Source organism: Dendrobium catenatum, unplaced genomic scaffold (assembly GCF_001605985.2).
Source record: "Dendrobium catenatum unplaced genomic scaffold, ASM160598v2 fragScaff_scaffold_721, whole genome shotgun sequence".
NCBI classification, from domain to species: Eukaryota; Viridiplantae; Streptophyta; class Magnoliopsida; order Asparagales; family Orchidaceae; genus Dendrobium; species Dendrobium catenatum.
In genome coordinates, this window is record NW_021319183.1 from 186,492 (window position 1) to 202,953 (window position 16,462).

Consider the following 16,462-nt stretch of genomic DNA (forward strand, 5'->3'; position numbering starts at 1 on the left):
TGTTCTGTAAGATTCTGTTATATCTGATCTGTTCTGTTTCTGATTTCTGACTTCTGTTTCCGTACAATTCTGTTCCGATATAATCTGAATTTCTGATTTCTGTACGATTCTGACAAAGCCAGATCCTGGATAAGAAGGTTCTGTCGCGATCCGGCTCGGGCGGGATCCGTCTCCGTCGGGTCGGGTCGTGACAATATTAGACTGATTTTGGTGTTGTTGGGTTCATCTCATCGAGATGTTCAATTCGACTATAAGTTTGTTGAAATCATAGCTTGGATAATTCCTTTGTAATTTTGAAAGTTTCTTACATGAATATGCCTCGAGATTTGTGCCCAATCAAAACAATATTTTGTGATATATCATTTATAATAGTTAGATTTTATTTGCTCCAATTAAGCTCACTTACATGACATCATCATCCATGTGATTTCTTTGCTCATTCAAATCCAAACAAATTATATGAACAATACTAACATAAATTGTACTGTTAATGTGAAACTAAAGATCTAAAATAAATTTCTCAAGTTAATAATACATAAACTACATATTTTTAAATATAATTTTTTTAAAAAATTATAATATAAAGAATATTTTCTTTTTAGTTAATAATACTTAATGTTTGTCAATTTAACAATCTAATTATAAAATATTAAAACTAATTTTTAATCTATTGTTAATTATAAATAATGTAGTATGAATTTATATATTTAATTTTATAATGTGAATGTTATTTATAATTTATAGATGTAAATTTTAACTAAATATATCACATAAATTATTAGTTATTTATATTAAATTTATATATTTATATATGAACTAAAATTATATTAAATGTGAATTAAAATAAATAATTTAAGATAATTACATTTAAATTGAAAATTAATAATTATTTATATTTAAATATATAATATAAATTAATAAGTATTTATATTTAAATTGAAACTTATAGAGTAAATTATTTATGCATAAATTTTATTTATTTTTTAGTAATAATATTATATTATTTCATAATTATTACATCATTATCTTATCATTTAAATATTTTTAATATTTATTATATCATTCGATTTGACCCCGATTTAATCCTCATCGAACCATTGAACTTTGAATTTCTCTCTTTTTCAAAAATTTCAGTCCAATCTTTAGTCTAATTTTTACAACTTGCTTTTTTAAGTTTGATTAATTTAATATAGCATATACAAACAATATATAAGTCAAGATCAGTAATAAAAATTATTTATTGATCAATCAAATTATTATTTATATAAAAAAGTAATTGCAATATATATTACTTGTCTAGGCATCACAATTTTTTTTTATAAGGTTGATGAGCACTCGAATTTGTACATATGTGGTTCTAATGTTTTTCTCCCAACCATTGTGCCCCAATTGTTTTTTTTAAATGTATCTCGCTTTCTCAAATATAGTTTCTATGGTGATTAAAATATAAAATAATATAATTTTTACTTATTGAGGAATCTCGTAAGTCCTAACCGTAAGAGGCTGTTTGATATTGAATTGAATTTAATTTAATGGGATTTAGTAATATAATAAATAATTTGATAATTAACATCTAAATAATTTAATGATAATTATACAACTAATAACTAATTATTTAAATAATATTCATATTAATAACTTGATTAATTATTTAAGTATTATTTAACTAATTTTAATTATAAATTATGTTATCAATTATTTCATTATTCACTTAAAAATTATACTACTAATTAATGATTTAATTATTTTTTAGGCTTTTAATTGTATATTTAGTTATTTTTATTTTAAATTATATTTATTAAGATAATTATATTATTAAATATTTTTCTTTTTTTTGGGACATTTAGGTCATTTAAGACAAATTCACACACACAAAGCATACACATACTCGAACCCTGAACCTCTTAGTTGGAAGCCAAAGCTCTCAACCAATAGGTCAAGGAGAGTTGTGTTATTATTAAATATTTAATTAAAATAAATGAGATATGTAATTAAATGTATTAATTATGCTACTAATTATTTACTTAACTATTAATATTTTAAATTATATTGACGTCTAGGGTTTGCTTTTCGTCTTCTCTTTTTCGTGGTTGCTGTTCGGCTTCGTTGCTTATCAGTGAAGAGATTTCACGAATCACTTCTTGGGCTCCTTCGTTGCTGTTCGATTTGGCTTCTTCGACGACGTTCCCTTCCTGTCGGATCAGAAGTTACGATATTTTGATCGGAAGCAATGACGGGAGCTTCGTTCGCGTGTTGACGGGAGCTAATTCGAATGGAGCAAAGGAGAAGAACGAGAGGTAATTTTGAACGATTCTCTTAATAACTTCTTCCTTCGACACGACGTTCCTTCATATAATATAGGATCTGAAACCACACCTCCTTGCCGTTCTCTGTTGGATCGGAAGTAACGACGACTACGGGAGCTTGCTCTTGCTCTTTGCCAAGGTATCCATCTTTCTTTCTTTCGCGCGCTTCTTCAGCCAAATCCTGTTAAATCCGCTGAACGCGATCTCAAAAAACCGTTTGGCTGGATTTAGCGTAAATACGACTTAAATCCCGCTGTAAATCCGATGCCAAACAGCCCCTAATTCTAACTTCCCCTTGTGACCTTGCATTTGCAATATCATCCAGTCGCCTATTCCTTTCCCTGGACTAACGCCAGCGACGCCGGCCCTCCAACCATTTTATGGGCTTCCATACTCTGCACCGGTGGTCTCCCCCTCCTTCCAAGGTTTGTCCATTTTATTTCCCAATCCTACGTCTCTTTTTCTGTACCCCTTTAACCGTGATTCAGCAGGTCTTCAGTTTGTCTTCTATCTCATTTCCTCTCCCATATTGAGCATTTACAATTAACTATTTTTTCTTTCTCTTCCTATTTTAGTCCCAACCGAGTTTCGTAAACTCATCGCTTACCTGCCCCGCTACTACTTTTTCCATCCTCTATTTTCCGCATCTCCTAGCAAAAACAATTAAGAACACTATAATGTAATCATTTTAATAATAGATGGACACAATGATAATATGTCTACCAAGGCATTATAATTTCAGGAATCTGAATATGTTCACATGGTAATGTAATTTATGCCAACAGTTCAAATAATACTTGATTCCATATCATGTATTGGTGGCAATACAAGTTGACTTGGGATAGATAGAAATATTGTCAATAAAGTTCCATGGGACTTTGTGCTACATGTGGCCCATGCAGGTATGGTGGATCTTAATTTGAACTGAACATGACATTGTGAGAATTAAATCTCAATTGAACTTTTTTAGAGACCAATTTTGCATAGCTGAATAACCAACGGCCATCTTAATGTCATCAACTCTTTTTACCCTTTATGCGCACCCCTGCATGGTATCACGTCTCCTATGTCTCTAGATCTTGAGTAGGAGTCATTGGTCATGCTTAATGTTGGAACTATGTTTAATTGCACATAATGGAATAAAAATGTTTTTAAGCGTTTCTTTGCAAATCATACTTTAGATAACTTCTTACTAAGCTTGCACACAATATTGTTATCCAAATAGTCATATAGAGAGCCCAGCACCTGAACAATTGCTTCATCATTAATATTGGAGCAAAATTGTGGTTCTATCTTATTTGTTGCTTGCGAGAGAGTTGGACCCCAGGTTAGGTATTGAAGCAAGGATTGGGTAGTCCATACATGACTATATTTTTGAGTCCAGTAAGTGCTCATTTTCTCTGGATGTTGTTCTAGCCAAAACGTCAACCTACATGAAGTTCATCGCTAGGCTAAATTACAATCTTCTCCTGAAAATAAAGTTGTTCCAATCACCTTCATTGATGAAGTCATGCCAAGGTGATGAACATTAAATCTAAGAATTTACCAAGGACGGGTGATAATAAAAATAATCATACTTAATGATGACTCCACTTGCAAGATAACTCAAAATCTTGCCGTACTAACAAATAAGATTTATATTATGACTTTTTTGTTTTTTATCTTAGATACTTGTTTTTTATGTTACCTTATTCAACCCTAAAAAATCAATGCTATTGGAGCTCACTAGGAATACACATTTGGCCGAACAAATCCTTTCTTGAACAAATCTGGTTATTATTCTTCAACTCATGTAAATCCATCATTGCCATTTTGTATGGGGCCTTTGAATTAGGGAAGTTCATGGAAGTGGAAACATATTAGAAAATTCGACCGTTTAGTCTAGTAGTAAGCTAGTTAATTCAATGTGAAATACATATGAATAGTCTCAAAATATAGGTACACTACTCAACTGAACCGGTTCATCATTTTTGTTTCTTATGTGCACTAAGTAAGCATACCATCCCTTCATTAGAAGACTCATTGCCCGAAGAGCTGAGAATTAAGGGCAAACTACTCAGCTCTCTCCATAGAGAGTATAACTTGATTCACCAAGTCTTCTAAGCTTAACTCTTTTTCTCGACATTGTATCACAATATGATGTTCGATTAACCAATCTATGTTGTGAATGATATCAAATGCAACCCATGACAATATGATCCATGAAGATGCCAATACTTTTGCTTTTAAGGAACTACATTTTACTAACACATGATAATACTTCAATACTTTCTCTAGTTGGTACCAAGACAATGAGAATAATATCCAATGGGTACATCTCAAACTTTAACTTATGATATTTACTCTGAGCTCTTAAGAACAACACAATTCAGTCTTGAATATACAATATCTTCATAGCAAGGTTTGATTTTTTGTGGGCTTTTTGTAGTGCATCAACAAACACTTAGACCCATTGAGTAGATTCATTTCATGGAATTAAGAAATTTGCAAGCTTTTGTACTTATTCCACCACTTAGTAATATTAAAAGGCATTCTCAGGAAAAATTTTCATATCACTTGCTGATGCAGGCAGGGGGGGGGCAAAGCAATTGATGTGCCTTGGCTCTTGGGTTGATTTGGTTCATTGGTTTGGGTTTGGTTATCTCGGGTTATGCTGCCCCTTTTTGGTGGCTGCTGTGTTCTACTTATTAGTTCAGCTCATTATATTTTTATAAATGCCTTTTTCAGCTCATAATTGGGCTTAGGCGGGTTCATCCCCCTCTGTTTGGCCTTCGGTTTCTCCGCCTGGCTTCTGTTCCTGTGGCTGGCTGTTCTTGTTTTCGTGGCTGTCCGTTCCTGCTTCCCGCGTGACCTATCGGGTGCTGTTCTTGGAGCCACATGTTGGCCTTTTATCTTTTTCTTGGTTGGTTCGGCTGGAGGTTATTTGGGTTGTTTGGCTTCCTCTTTTCACCTATAAATAAGGACAGTTTTGGAGTAAAAAAGAGAGATTATGGAGTGATTTTTGGACAGCAAAACTTGAGGGTTTTTTGGATAGCTTGCGAGCTAGGCCTCTTCGTCTTCCCTTTCTTTTATGAATTCATCTCGGGCTTCTTATCTCATTCCTCTCTCTGCAAGCGACCACCTCATTTGTATCTTTCTTCTCATCATTAGCTCTTTATTATTCATATAGTCCTCCACTTTGTCCAATAGTTCGATCATCATTTTTAGGGGATTTCTGTATATCAAACTTAGAATTTACCTTCACCTTAGACCTCCAACTTCTAATTTTTAAATTTGTTGAGAAGATCTCCTAAAGTTTAATTCAACATTTGTTGAAAATAGGAGACAGTTTGACTTCCATTTCAAGATTTTTGTGACCATAACATTTTTATAGCTAATAAGTTTTTAAAATAAAATAATATGATAATGGAGCTAATTGCAACCCAAAAAACCACCATTGTGTGACTCTATGAGGATAGGAACACCCTACACCTCGTCTCAAATTTTATGATGTGCTCTCATGGTCTAACACTCCCTTGTAGACAAGGGCTACAAGGTTTTAAACTTTGTAATGATGGCATAATCAATATGACATTTTTTAAAGCATATGATGGTTTTGGTTCCTTATAGTCGCCTTCTTCAGGTTGAGTTATCTTAATGCTTACATACACCATTTTTAAGATTGTTCCACCTCTACAACAACAACAACAACAACATCAAGCCTTTATCCCACTACGTGGGGTCGGTTACATGAATCCTTTTTCTCCATTGTGTCCTATTTAAAGTCAAATTCTCGTTTAAATTTAATAAAGAAAGGTCATTCCTAATATTTTCTAACCAAGTCTTTTTAGGTCTACCCCTACCTTTCTTAACATAAGTCAAATCTAATACCTCTACTCTCCTAACCGGGTCATCGGAAGGTCGCCGTTTTATGTGACCAAACCATCTAAGGCGACTCTCTCTAATCTTATCTTCTACTGGAGCTACTCCAACCTTTTCACGTATATGCTCATTTCGTATCCTATCTCTAAGGGTAAAGCCACTCATCCACCTGAGCATCCTCATCTCTGCCACACTTAACTTAGTATTATGCTTCTCTTTTGATGGCTAACATTCGGCACCATAAAGCATTGCAGGCCTCACTACCATCTTATAGAATTTTCCCTTAAGTTTGAGGGGTACATTTCTATCACATAACAAGCCCGATGCATTCCTCCACTTCAACCATCCAAGTTGAATTCTGCTGATAATATCCCCATCTATTTCACCATCACTTTGAACAATAAATCCAAGATATCTAAAACGTGTACTCTTATTAATGACTTGATCGCCCAAAGTCACAATCCCCTCACTAGGTCTATTACTACTAAAATTACACTCCATATATTCCATTTTAGATCAACTAAAGCGAAAACCTTTAGACTTTAAGGTTGACCTCCATAATTCAAGTTTACCTTCAACTCCCTCTCTAGTCTTATCAACAAGAAGAATATCATCAGCAAAAAGCATACACCAAGGTACATCCTCTTGCAAATGTCTAGTGAGAACATCCAAGACTAAAGCAAAAAGATATGGGCTTAAGGCTGATCCTTGATGTAACCCAACCGAAATAGGAAAATACTTGGTCAATCCACCTTGTGTTTGAACACAAGTAATAGCTCCTGCATACATATCTTTAATGATTTGAATATAAGCATTATTAACTCCTTTCTTTTCAAGAACTCTCCATAACACTTCTCTTGGAACTTTATCATATGCTTTTTCTAAATCAATAAATATCATATGTAGATCCTCCTTATTTTCTCTATATTTCTCCATCAAACCTCTTAATAAATGTATGGCTTCCATAGTCGACCTACCCGGCATAAATCCAAATTGATTTTGAGAAACATTAGTATCACACCGCAACCTATGCTCCAAAACTCGCTCCCATAGTTTTAAAGTATGACACATTAACTTAATACCTCTATAATTCGCACAATCTTGTACATCACCTTTATTCTTAAAAATAGGAATTAACACACTCATTCTCCACTCATCTGGCATCTTCTTAGTCTTCAAAATAGTATTAAAAAGTTTAGTAAGCCATGAAATTCCTTCATCTCATAAGCATTTCCACACCTCTATTGGTATTCTATGCCAAAAATAATAGCAATAGTGGAAAATAAGAAAGTAGATGCAATAAAATTATGTCCCAAAGTACAAAATTACAAAATATTAGTTTAACAAAACTCCCAAAATACAAAAAACATATAAAATGAAATCATATCCCATCACTAAATGGGTCTTCAAGTGAATCTTCTTCTCCAATTGTATCTATGAATGCCATGTCATCTTCATCTTCAACATGACTCACTTTTCTCTTCCCTGTTCATTAAAAGAAAAGATCATTAGCATATTAATTGGATGAACCACTCATTATCAGGCAGACTGGCAGAGAACATATACCTTTACTTGCAGAGCTAGTAGATGTGTGTGGTGTGGTACTAGTGGATGTACCCGTTTGATCTGCTTCGCCCCTCAATACATCCACATTTAGATCTTCTACCTGTAAGTTTGATAATGACAAACAACAGCTTACGGGCGATTATTTTCGGGAATGAGGAGGGCCGAACGGGTGTGGGAGAAATGACATGTTCATTTTAAGTGGGTGGGGCCACTAGGCTGAGGCGTACGCCTCTCTATAAATTGCGCAATTACGCAATAGAGGCGCGCCTCAGCTACTGTGAGGCGTACGCCTCAACAACCCCCTGAATTGCGTTCGTCTCAAGGCGTTTTTGGACAAAATTGCGCAGAGGCGCGCCTTGCGCCCTTGAGGCGCGCCTCTCGTTGCGCAATTTTAAACAGAGGTTTAGACTAATGATTTTTTGCGTTAAGGTTTTGAATTCATTATTAATTTGGGTTGCAATGGCCTTTTCCACATCCTTAGTCACTTCATGATTTTCATGCTGTGGATTGTCTCCTCGATTAGGCTTGCAATGCTCGCATTTTCATCCTTTCATCTTGCCTTAAATAAAGCATTATAAATGCAAATATAGATTTAGGCATGAGAGGGGAAGCCTAGTTATAAGATTACTCGAATATTAAATCTTTGATAAAAGATTTTAATACACTTAAAATGTGGAGTTAAAGTAGAAAGAGCAAGATTATATTCTACGCACTCACAATCTTACTAAAGATAATATCTCTTTGCTTAAGAAACTTTAGGTATCTAGCAATCCTCTCTTATTTGATAAGCAATCTAATCAAAATAATTGCATTTGAGTTACTAACCAACACAATAATAGCACATCAACCTTGTAAAATAATAAATACTTGTTAATATTCTTTGCTTGTAATGGATGTTAAAAAAATAAAAAATTACTTGTTATTATATTTTGAAACTTGATGTGTCAATAGAAAATTCATCCAATCAAGTATCAATGAGATAATGTTTAAATAGAAAATTTTTGGAATTAAATTCAGGGCTATGAAACTCCAATTTCCATGAACTTATATTTTAAGCGAACGATTCAATGAGACATACCATCTACATCCAATTGGCCTTTATCTGAGTCCCAATGATTTTAAATCAAGCATTCTAAGCATAGTTGAAAATTTCATGACACTATTTATAAGATACCAAATGATATTTGAATCTTACGGGCTTATAATCAAAACAAGTGTTTCAACAAAAGGATTCCAACGAGCATATGATATGAAGTTCGCTTAATTTCAATGTCAGTAAGATGCTTAAATTCTTAAAGAATGGTTTATAACATGATTGTTCCATGGAGTGTTTGAAGATTTTGGTCTAAATTATCAAATCTCACTCCAAAAAATTTAAAGATATTTCCCATCCACATGACAACTACTGAGATTTGAAGTTGAAGAGAGTTTTACCTGAAGATTGATGTTGATGATATTGTTGGTGATTACCATTGCCCAACCATTACTACCCAACTGACCACCACGGCCCGATCAGCCACTGTTGCCTAGCCAACCTCTATTACTTGTCTACCATCGCTTGACTACCAAACAACGTCGGTGCGCACCATCATCGAGGAGGCTGATGAATGTTGTTAGCACTAGCATCGATGCATGCTATTGCTAACATGGTTGATGCAAGTTATCAACATCTATTCGGCGCTTGTTGTTTCCAACAAGGTCGATGCACATTATTGATACTAGCATCGATGCACATATTGTTAACAATGATATTTTGGAACCGAGCCCATAATCTCGAAATCTTTTACTCCGAACTTTGATTTATTACTTTTATTGATGATCCTACTTATACATATGTGCGTGTGCATGATATTAGTTAAGATAATTATATTCAAATTGCATTATATTTTTTATCCATATTTAATGGTAATGACATGATATGAATGACTTCCTTGAAATTATATAAGTATTATTAATATTAGCCTTTCTAAAGTAAAGTACAAATTTCATGCATATGCTTTGATATGATTGAGACATTTAAGTGTTGAAGGCGTAAGTATCAAAGTTTAGGTGTTAAATATGTAAATACATCAGAATTGTGTAGCATGCAGGTAAATCCCCTTGAATTTCATTTCAAAATTATGACAAGTGATATCATATATAATGCTAAATGTTTCCCAATTCATTGAACACTATTTTAAGATATTTAAGGATTCTCTTATTTACAAACAATATCTTGGCCAGAATTAGTGAACAAAAATAAATGTTTATGCCATAATAATTTGCAACAACAATTTTTTCTATAATGGTTTCGTAACTTGCTAAAGTTTCATCACTTCAAATGCAGCAATTGCTACCTAGCAAACTCTAAGTTAATGACGTGAAGGCGATGGCGGATGACAATGCTTGTAGCCTGGTACAAGCAAGTGCAACAAATGGAGAGCTAGAAGGAGAAGAGCAGGCCCTGCTTTTTCTTGACTCCTTGGACAGCTATCTCATGCTCTTGGACTCCCTCTCTTCCAGCCTTCGCCAGGTATGGCTCTTACATCAATTGAGCATTACTTGCTCTAATTTCCAAGGTTTTCTTCTTTTGGTGTTGGAAACAACAACAACAACAACAACAAACTTTTTAATGTTGGAAAAAAAAAAACCTTCTTGGCCTTTTAACGGTATCACTGTGAAGATCGAATTTTTGGATGTGAGCTGTTAATATTTCAAAGCTATTTCTATTGCTTCTCCTTTATTTGACAACGTTTAATAGATTGGAGAGTACTAAATAAAACTAGCATGTTGTTATCAACTTTTAAATTAGCATGTATAAACGTGAGGTTGGGAGACCTAGCGAGGACTGAATGATTTTTGGATATTTTGATGGGGAGTTGCTTATGATTATCTGTCACAGCATATTTCCTTTCCCATTTCTCTTAACTTGCCTTTGCTAAACTTTTGCATGGGAACTCAAGCTAAATACTATTAGGATCTGGTTGGTGCAATGTTATCTACGCAGAATAAATTAGGTAACATTGTTATTCAAAAAGCAATGTTACCTATCAATTGTGTCAATTGTGATATATTTGGCTTGATGTTGTCGTTGTATGAATACAGTGATGTTATAATTAAGATTTTTTTTTTAATATTTATTCTGCTTTACAATATCTCAGCATCTAAATATCTGTAAATTTAGCTGACATTTAGATATCATTAAAATAAGACTTCAATGTTATCCTCGGTTTCACGCTTCTACATCTTCCAGATCTGCCTTCGTTTGGGCTTGCAAACCAAGGTCTTAGCTTCATTTGTTTTTTAAAGAGTTTATCTTAGGCTTTGTTTGGGACAACTTTAGACTATAGCTTTTTCCATGCTTTCAAGAGATTTTGTACTAAAAAGTAGCTTTACAAAATAGTTAGAAAAACATCCCAAGCGAACCCTTTGTCTATTATGTGCTTTCTTTAGAATTGTAGCAAAAATTCAAGCATGTAAAAGATGAACACAATCCATAGATACTTCTATAGCATCCCACTGTCACTCTAATGTGCTGTTCTTTTAGATGATGTGCATTCTCTCTTTAAATGGCATTGTGTTAATTTCCCTTTCTCGACAATTCTTTTTGCTTGCTTATATAATTCACATATGAAATCCTAATAATCTTTCTTAGCATCTCTTTCTATGGATTTAGCAGGTGAAATACATGGTTATTCTCCTGAGATTATGCATTATTGAATAATGTAATAGGGGCATATCAATGCATGGAGCTCTCACTAATGTTAAGGATGAGGGTTCAACGTATTTATTCCAAAGAAATATAGATCTTTGTGTTAGGCCGGCACTTGAGCCGGCTGGACCGGTCCAAACCAGACCGGTCCACACCTACTCGAGGCGGAAACCCACAGAGCGGGCGGAACAGCGGGCGGAACCGAGCTCATCCGACGGGGGCCAAGGAGGAGTTTTGGGAGGGAAATTTTGAATGCAAGGGGCTGTTTAGACATTTTGTAAAACTCTTTTATGGTTAATTAGGAGGTTAGGAGGAAAAGGGGGGATTATCTTGGATTTGAAATTGGTTGGGAGATCTAGGGTTTGTGTTCTTGGGCTCTAGGCTACGGCTAGAGATTTGGAGAGTTATTTCTTCCTCTCGAATCGAAGGAAACTTGTATCTTTCTTGTCTTTTGCATCGACTAGTGAAATTCAATCGTTTGCTATTGTTTTTCCTATTTTCCCTACGAGTTCTCTCAGATTTTTCCACTGTTTTTGTGTTTGGTGGCTGTTTTCTCATAGAAAACAGCGGATTTGTGGCGATTTGGCTTAGATCCGATAGGAATCACTTGAAATATTCAAGTGGTACCTATCACTTTGTCGTGTTTTTTCAAGGATGTACCGTAACTGTGCTTAATGCTTATCCATTATGTATCACGAAAAATTGGCCATTCATCAATTTTTGGTTGGTAGGGATGGCTCGAACTTGCAAGTGCCCGCCACTCTATGGGTCCATCACGTCTTTCAAGCACACTGCTTGATCTCAAAGTTCAATCTGCTGCAACCACAGTGATGTTGAATGAACTAGTCGAAGAATCTCAATCAGGTAAAAATATATGCCTAGGAAACATGGAGAGGAGCGTCATTTATGCTTTGGAAACATGGACAGGAACCTCAACCAGTTTGCCCTTGACTTGATATTGTTGACAATCTATTTAATATCATATTGGTCAACCAATTTATGCATCTAAACTTTCAAACATTTTTACCATTACTAATCCTCTGAAGCTATGATTTAAACAAACCAAACATATGCACTGTTCTACAACCCTAAAATCCTTTGTAGTATTAAAATAGCGTATACTGTTATGCCTTAGTTCTACAACCACAATTTACGCTATCAAAATGGGCATGTTTGGAAGAGAGAATTTTTTCTCCGGAGGTAGTCGATGGAAGTTTGCTTAAGGATTGTAACAGCACATGGCTAAGGCATCGGCGTCCAAAACATGTACATGGTATAACATATATCTTAATATACACTCCATTATTTTACTTATTCGATTCCAATTAATTATGTTTGATTCTCTAAAAGTTAATACTTCTCGTTTTAGATGTTACCTTGGAATCTACTGCAGTTGATGAGAATGTAAGAGCTCTCTCTCTCTCAAAAAATTCTTCGACTACCTCTAAATCAGTTGATGAGAATGTAAGTCCTCTTTCTTCTTCTCTTCCTCCTAGCTTATAACACTTTTTCGTATGCATTATTAAAAAGGTGAAAGAAAAGTTATTTACTTGTTTTAGCATTGGAAATTTCCATTTGGTTATTTTTTCATATGTTAAAAAAAAAAGTTTACTCACATTTTCAGAAGAGGAGATATAAATCATTGTCAGTCTTTGGAGCTTTGGTTTCTCCTAAACTTCGAGCTGCCCAGGTTTCATTTGAGACAGGTTTTTTTCTTTTCCTCTTTATATCCCTCCTTTTTATATATAGAAAATTTGTGCAGAAGACAGAGAAAGAAAGTGCTCAAATTTGTATCGAACTATTTAATCTTTAATTTGGCTTATGCAATATGGCAATGTATAAAGCCTATTTATATTAGTACATGGAAGAGTTTAGATCCAAATTTGAACTATTTCTTATATATTTAGCTTATTTTAAACAATTCAAAAATAATCTTCATATAAATTTTCTAAATATGCTAGCATATGGAGGATTTTTATCCTTAAAAATACCATCTAGAGATTTTTACAACAATCTTCATATGAAACTTTTGCTTTCTAGATATTCATTACTGAATGGTCTGGATATTCATTGACTCATTAAGTTTGGGTTAATTTTTTCGAACACTTCCCGTTAGTGAAAATTGCTTCATTGATCATGCCAATAACTGTTGTAAGGTTTTTCGTTGGTGATTTCAATTTCAAAACTGTGAACATGAGATTTGAAACAATCAGGTTCATCCATGGTAATATTAATGTATAAGAAACAAATGAAGTTAGAATGGAATGGTGAAGCACATTGTAGTAAAACGCGAAGGCCGAATGACTGAAACAAGGGTAGAATGTTTCAACCTAGGTCCATGGATGGATCATTAAAAGGGGGTAGGTTTATGAAAACTCGATTGATATTGGGATGTGAGGCATTTGGGATCCTACAAGATTATGAGGATTCATCCCGGTGGTGGTGGGATTTTTTTTTGAGTGTCTGGACATCTAACATCTTTGCTGACCCCACGTAGTGTGGGTAAAGACTTGTTGTTATTGTTGTTTGTACCGGACATCTAACATCTTGGTAAGATAAAATATGGAAGAAAAAAAAAAGAAAAATAAGAAAAAAAAAATAAAAAAGTGTGAGGCTCATGAAGATTCAAAATAAGCTAAATGAAAGAACTATACCTTGAAACCTTTCTCTACTTGAGGGATCTCTCCTCTCTTTGGCTTGTCTTAGAAGAATGGAAATTTATAGAAAATATGACAGCCATAATGGGGGTATTTATAATTGGATATTGAGTGGGTTTTGAATTTTTTGAAAAAAATTAAAATATAGGTGGTATAAGGTTAGTTAATGGTTATAGGGAAATAATGACCTTTAATAGATTTAATGAGTTTAAATGCCTGGTCGTTCAAAGGAGGTCAATTGCTAGCACTTCAAAAGGTGATGTGGCACTCTGGATGCCAAATTGCACTTAAAAAAAAATCATACTGTGGTTTTCAAGGTTCTGCTACTTAGCTGATGCTCGTTAAAAGATGAATATTGAATTTTGTGATTTTAATGTTCTTTCTTACATCTGAATTTTCATGTTATCAAAAGAAAATTTGTGTGTGACACTACAAGCTACAAAAATGGCTATAGTTAGGGGGGTTTAACATTCCTAAGCGGCATCCTAGAGAACAAAAATGATCTTCTACCATGGGTTTTAAGAAGATGTCGGCAAGTTGGTAGTCATTGCTAACAAATTCCGCTACAAATCACCTCAAACCATGTGATCCAGATTCCAGAATGAAGTGAGGTTAAATCTCTATATGTTTTGTTCTCGAACACTAGAAATGATTTTTCGTTAAATTCATTGCATCACTCTTATCACACATAACCGGAATATGATCTTGAGTACATAGTCCTTGATTCACTGCCTAATCCAAAGTAATTGTGTGACATAACTTCATGCAATGACAAACTTCATCTCTACAGTGGATAAATCAGTATAATTCTATTTTTTATTATACCAAGATATGGAGAAAGTCTTAAGAATTGACAAGTAAGTGCTCTTCCGATTTACTTTGCATCTTGCATCATTGGCAAATTCTATAGGATCTGCTTGAAATCTAGTGCATTGCCGTACTGGAAATACTGTCTGGTTTACTCAATGTCAAATACAAAAAAGATCAAATCATTCCTCTTTAAAGCTTATAATCCACTGACTTCCCATTTTCATCTTTATCTAACTTAGTTGCTAGGTTCATGAGATTACCAATATACTTGAATCTTGTAATCAGATCATTAATATATTTAATTTGAGAAAAAAAATTTCATAATCCTTCTGCTTTACTTGTAATCCCATAAAATGTATAGTCTCTCTCTTCAAGCTCATTTCAAACTTGTTATAGTTGTTGCAAACTCATGACATGATGAATCTTGTGGCTCCAAATAAGATTTTATCTGCATAAATATGAGATTATATCATATCATTTCCAATCTTCTTGATGAATAATGTTGTGTTTACTTTACCTTTGCTAAGATCCAAACTAACCAAGAATATGCTCAATCTCTCATACTAAGCTGTAGGATTTTTCTTTAGTCAATACAATACCTTTTTTAGTTTGAATACATGATTTGAGTACAAATGATTTGTAAATTTTGGTGATTATTTTATATAAACTTCTTTCTCTATAATTGCATTTACGAAAACACATGTATGTTCATTTGGTATAATTTGAATCCTTTAAATTAAGCAAATACTAACAATAGTCGAATAGCTTCTAATCTAGCTAAATGGGTGTATAACTCTTCAAAATCAATCTCTTCAATCTGGTAATACCCTTGTGCTACTATTTTAACATTATTTCTTACAATGGTGTATGAATCATCTTGACTTATCTCTATTTATTCACTGTATTCCAAATATATACTGATGCTATCAAGAATTTATGTACTTTTTATTTTGTTTGAACAATAGTATATTTTGTTTTCTATTTTATTTTCTTTTCTTTTTTTAGCTATCCAATGATGGGAAAACATCCAATGATCATGGTAGGTAGTGCATATGACTTGGTAGACCTTTGGTTTGCTGGCTCGATTGGTCCCTGGCCGCTGGTGGTTCTCAGGTTGGCTGTTTTGGAGCATTCGGTTTTGAGCTTGTTCCCTAAGTTGCTTGAGCTGAAGTTTAGTAGCTCATTAATATCCAAAAGGTACATCATTATGAAGTTTACTTTTGGAGTGGCCTTGTCCCTCCCCCTTTTCTTCTTGTCTCTTGGAATTCCGTGGCTTGTATTTTATGGGGGTTGAATTCTATGCTGAGAATTCATTGGGAAGTTATTGATTTTCCTTTGGGAATTCAGCCAGTCTTTGTTTTCCCGATGCTTTGCTGCTTTGAATTCTGGCGGGCTGCTTGCTTTATGGCTCCTTGGTGCCGTGAGTTACCAATGTTTCCTGTAACTATTCCTTCAGAATTAATAAGGGGCTGATTTCCGAAATGGGATGCTTTTTCCCGTTACTGTGCTGCTTTGAAATTTCCGCCTGTTTACTGGTGCCTTGGTTCCGTGAGCTGCTGGGTTGATTTTCC

General features: G+C 34.1%; 1 protein-coding gene across 6 annotated transcripts in view; it reads left to right on the forward strand.

Moving 5' to 3' along the window:
• The first annotated feature begins 2,061 nt into the window (after positions 1-2,061).
• LOC110094122 (coiled-coil domain-containing protein 115) overlaps positions 2,062-16,462 on the forward strand; it is a 48,158-nt gene continuing 33,757 nt past the window's right edge. For 2 of the 6 annotated variants that reach the window (XM_028696242.1, XM_028696241.1), the window contains exons 1-7: positions 2,065-2,297; positions 10,060-10,245; positions 12,156-12,288; positions 12,560-12,697; positions 12,794-12,888; positions 13,049-13,130; positions 15,935-16,088. In XM_028696242.1, coding sequence (XP_028552075.1) covers positions 10,102-10,245; positions 12,156-12,288; positions 12,560-12,697; positions 12,794-12,888; positions 13,049-13,130; positions 15,935-16,088 — 746 coding nt within the window. In that variant the 5' untranslated portion in view covers positions 2,065-2,297; positions 10,060-10,101. Of the gene's footprint in view, positions 2,298-10,059; positions 10,246-12,155; positions 12,289-12,559; positions 12,698-12,793; positions 12,889-13,048; positions 13,131-15,934; positions 16,089-16,462 lie in introns of all 6 variants that reach the window. The other 4 variants (XM_020819278.2, XM_020819279.2, XM_020819276.2 and 1 more) reach the window with 4 other exon arrangements.